This window comes from Erpetoichthys calabaricus, chromosome 6, assembly GCF_900747795.2.
Source record: "Erpetoichthys calabaricus chromosome 6, fErpCal1.3, whole genome shotgun sequence".
Classification (NCBI taxonomy): domain Eukaryota; kingdom Metazoa; phylum Chordata; class Cladistia; order Polypteriformes; family Polypteridae; genus Erpetoichthys; species Erpetoichthys calabaricus.
The window spans coordinates 151,322,625-151,327,614 of record NC_041399.2 but is presented as its reverse complement, the minus strand read 5'-3'; the positions used below and the strand labels follow the sequence as shown (position 1 = coordinate 151,327,614).

General features: G+C 37.5%; 1 protein-coding gene across 1 annotated transcript; it reads left to right on the top strand.

Moving 5' to 3' along the window:
* The first annotated feature begins 228 nt into the window (after positions 1 to 228).
* On the top strand, positions 229 to 4,371 carry LOC114653595 (forkhead box protein F2-like). The gene is made up of 2 exons (XM_028803996.2): positions 229 to 1,740; positions 3,301 to 4,371. Exons 1-2 carry the CDS (start codon positions 774 to 776, stop codon positions 3,483 to 3,485), a joined length of 1,152 nt encoding a protein of 383 aa, XP_028659829.1. The 5' UTR covers positions 229 to 773; the 3' UTR covers positions 3,486 to 4,371.
* Positions 4,372 to 4,990: the final 619 nt, after the last annotated feature.

Here is a 4,990-nt window from a genome sequence, read left to right as displayed (position 1 = left end):
AGTGACCGTCGTATGTGCTGGCAGTAATAGGAATGAGTGAACTCTTTTGAAAAATTATGCAATTGCTTTTATTTATTACAAATATCAAATGGAGAATGATTTGCTGGTACACATTACAATACCAGCCCCCCCATCGCTCCAAACTGGGTGAATGGACCAAGGCCAGATATGGGAAGTAGGTGGTCCCTGATCTTTATGAGCGAAAGAGAGTTTCTCAGTGAAAGAGAGAGAGAGAAAAAGAGAGAGAGAGAAACTGTGTGTGCATGAGGCGAAAGGAGAGGGGGCTTCTAAAAACAAAGATTTACGAATTGATAGGTGGTCGCGGCGTGTTTGACTGAACAGTCTTACGCAAAAAGTCTAAGATCTCTGCGCTTCCTCTTCTTAAAGGATTAAGGCAAGTGATGGCCACCAGGTGGAGGCTGGAGCCCTGTCATCGCGATTTTAAGCAAGGCACAGGACACCGCACGCAGAAATAAAAAAGCTGAAGAAAAACTTTCCTACTGAAAAGCAATTCGGTCGCTAAAAGAGGAAACCATAGTAAGAACACATAAGTGAGGAATATTATTGATTAAAATATTATTTTTAAATTCCTCTTGCTTCCATGTAAAGCAGACGAAACTTGGGATAATTTATTTTCTCATTACTTCTCGGGAAACTAATGTCATCGCGGTTAAGTGGAGTTCAATAACGTGTATTGTCTTGGGACCGCTGTTAAAAGGGAGCTTTTCCTTTAATGCTCCGCGGGTTGGCTCTGCAATTTATTTCGGTTTAAGATGACAACGGAAACTCCTCCGCAGCATTTGGACTCGCCGGCCTCTCTAAGGTCCAGTCCGGCTTCTGGAAGTCTGCACGCTGCCCTAATGAGTCAGCAGCCAGCGACAGTGGAGAGCACAGTCTCTTCGAAGTCAAAAAAAGTCAACTCAGGACTTCGACGACCTGAAAAGCCACCTTATTCTTATATTGCCCTTATAGTGATGGCAATACAGAGCTCCCCGACTAAGAGACTGACACTAAGCGAGATCTACCAGTTCCTCCAGGCTCGGTTCCCTTTCTTCAGGGGCTCGTATCAGGGTTGGAAAAATTCGGTTCGACACAACCTCTCTTTGAACGAATGTTTTATTAAATTGCCCAAAGGCTTGGGCAGACCTGGAAAGGGCCATTATTGGACCATTGATCCAGCCAGTGAGTTTATGTTTGAGGAAGGGTCTTTTCGTCGTAGACCTAGGGGATTTCGAAGAAAATGTCAAGCCTTGAAGCCTATGTATAGGATGATGAACAGCATTGGTTTTGGCACTTCAATTTTACCACAAAATTTTGATTTTCAACCACCATCGTCTCTGGCATGTCACACCAACAGCTACAACTTGGACATGATGGCCAACTCTATGACAGGAGGTTATGACGGATTCGGTGGCGGCCCTCATGTGCCTCATATGTCTCCAAGTCCTGGATCTACCTATATGGCCAGTTGTCCAGTAACATCTAATGGAGACTATGGTCCTGACAGCAGTAGCAGCCCTGTGCCTTCTTCTCCTGCTATGGCTAGCGCCTTAGACTGCCATTCTCCGTACGCAAGTACATCTGCGCCGTGGGCGCAATCAGGGGGCACTCCTTACATCAAACAACAGCCCATAGCAACAAATAGTCCGTCAGTGTCCAGTATACACTCTAGCATGTCTTCATATTCGTTAGAGCAAAGCTATCTACATCAGAATTCCAGAGACACTGGAGAAATATCAGGTAACCGCATGCATTCAAGTCTTAATACTGAAAGAGCTAGCGAGGGAATATAGGGCATTTTAATCAGAATTATGCGGTAGCATTGTTTTATAATATATTGACTATAAATACATAATCCAGAATTGAAAATTGAGAATGTAAGTAAGAGTTCCTTAAAAGGTGTAACTGTATTATAACATGGGTAAATTGTTTTATGTCGGGCATTTTTCATTATTATTATTATAGCAGTACAGTAACGTAAAATTTCAGAATTTGTATCTTTAAAACTTGTCTGTATAGCTTTCTTATTTCGAAAGACTGAAAATAAACTTAAATTTAAATCCATCTTTTGATAGGTGTCAGTTTATATTTCTACACGAAAAACATTTCCTCGGCTCACAATTTCTTGTTGGGTGGTAAAATTGATCCGGCAAGGAAAATAAATGTTATAGATTTTAAATTATATGGCGAGAGAAGGCCGGAATTACAAATTTAAAAGACGTCAGAAAGCTGTGCACAAAAGGCAGCTTCTTCAATCCTAATTTTCTTAACTTCACATAAAATGCGGGTCGTAGAGGTTAACTAAACAAAGACAGTCTGGGGTAGACCACACTGAAGAGGGGTTTAGGCTACACAAGCCTAGAGGAGAGCTGGGCTTTACCTAACCTTTTGGGAAATCTGGACAAGTTAATAACGCTGTGTGTGCGGCATGTTTATTTCAGAATCACTGTCAATCAAATGTATTTCCTTAAGTACAGTATCCCCAAAATGACTGAGAAGGTCTTATTTGAAAAGTAATAATTAAATAACAAGTTTCGTTTATATTTACAAGAATCACGCCTCTTTAAAAACGCATTAACTTCAATAGTTAATGTAATGCAATGACTGTGGCCTGAGCCCGTAAAGATTAATACAGTCTTTCAAATATGTACAAAGTTCTACACAAAAAATGCATACTGCTATCTACTTTTATAAGTATCTGTCTGAAAAAAATAGTAATTAAAACTGGTATACATTCTTTAATAAATATAATGCAAAATCAGTGCACGAAACCATTTGCAAAATCATAAGTAACATTTTAAATATTTTTCCTGTAATACCTCTCAATATATTGTTGTTTTAGGCATTTGCATAAAATGTATTGTAATTTCATATAAGATTTATACTTCAGTTTCAAATAAACTTATGAAATGTTTCATTTACATTTTATTGTCCATATTACTGATGAACTGTGTGCAGTTATGAATTTACAAGGCTTTATTCTGTTTGTTTTTATAATAATAAAAATGTTCCTTAGTAAATATAAAATAATACTGATAAAATATAACTAGAAATAGTGAGACAATGAGATAACAAGAAAGGTAAATGATAAAATATGGGTATATGATATAGTTTTATCATGAAAGGGAGCACACCACGTTTTCTAGAAAGACACAATTTGCGTAAGTTATTACATAGTATCAAAAACTTATCACGGCATTTCAATCGTTCATTTCCCTCGATGTCACCGACTGCTCAGTTAGTATTTATACTTACTAATGTTTTCTGTAACTGGTTTTTAATATTTTCGTTTTCTTTTAGTGGGGATACCTCGCTACCAAGCACATGCACCTCCTGTCTGCGACCGGAAAGATTTCGTTTTGAACTTCAACGGGATTTCCTCGTTTCACCCTTCGGCCAACGGATCTTATTATCATCATCATCATCACCATCACCACCACCACCACCAGAGCGTTTGTCAGGATATCAAACCATGCGTAATGTGAGTGGCTGTTTGGACATCGCCACTGATCAGCTCTGCCAAACCAAGCCAAACGTCGCAGGCACCGAGCACTGAACTTGCACCTGCATCTTGATTTCCTGAGGATTTGAAACGCCAGAAAAAGGAAGTAACACACGCATTTTAAAGTTTACCACAAAACTCATGCTGAAGGCATTTTCATTTTTTTTCTTATCAATGTGTTTTTTTATTGGTTTTCAAATTCACGGTAAGGCAGGCGTATATGCTACCATACGAACGCACTATTTTTCAAATACACTTTTTATAGCAATATCACGTCTGCTGAACAAAGAAATATAATACATAATTTTGTAACGTGTGGCCGATTACTGCACCCCTTAAACATTATTTAGCAATACCTTTATTTTTTATCATATATGCTTAGAAAATGGAAGCGGACACCAGATTTGAATGTACAGTTCTTTTTAAAATTTTCATTCTTCATTATGTTGAAAAGGTAAAAAATATTTAAAATGTTATCCATTTCATGTGTATTATGCTTATGTATGTTGGGGTTCTGAGTATCCTGCAGGTTTATATGTTTCACCCCGTTCAGAGCTGGCTTGGTGGTTTATTTAATATCAGGATGTTTCCAACGGCGATCTCAGGAAATGGGACTGAGATACACTCACTTTATTTTTGCACTTAATGAATACATTTAAAAGTGTCAATATGCAGATGTAAAAGAAGTCAATAAATGTATATATGTATATATGTGTGCCTTTAGCGTCTATGTTCCCACCGCATTTCTTTTTCAAGGCAGATCATAATGTGCCTTAAGATTAAATAATGACTTACTTTCATGTTAGGAAAGATTTCTACTCAAAATTTACAGAATGATGTCCAGTGAAAAATGTTGGTGTTTTCTTTAGCTGCAGTTTTTCAATCTGATGGTTATATTTCGAAACAATGCAATCTGCTCCATTCCGTTTGTTTCTTTCATACAAGTTTTTTTTTCACGCGCATATTGGAAAAGTCGTTGTGCAATGTTAGTGATGATAAAAATATTAGGTTACAATTCATTCTCTTGCACAAGACATAATTGGTTAAATAAAAGTGCAATTCAGAATTCATTTAGCTTTTCTGAACCATCTTCTGCAAGGGTAATTCTGACAGCCTCTCTCGCAGGGTAGGACCTAAATTCTGCTTTAAAATTATTAATATTTTGTCGAAGCCGGGAATTAAATTTCTTTACTGAAGTTTTAATGTTATTATTATAAATATAATGAAAGATATTGTAACAGTAAAATATAATTTGAAATGTTTTCATCTTGAGGCTACTTCGCAAGGTGATGATGAGAAAGAGCAAAACTAAAATTCTAGTCTTAGTAGTAAATCAAATAGGATTACTAAATACTAATTAAGCAAGAGGGAAATGTTATTAACATAATAACATTATCAAACGCGCATAATCCATAGGGTCAAGAGGTGCCGCAGCCTATCGCTGCACTGCTGGACGCATGGAAATGAGACGCCTGCTAAGTACGGGAC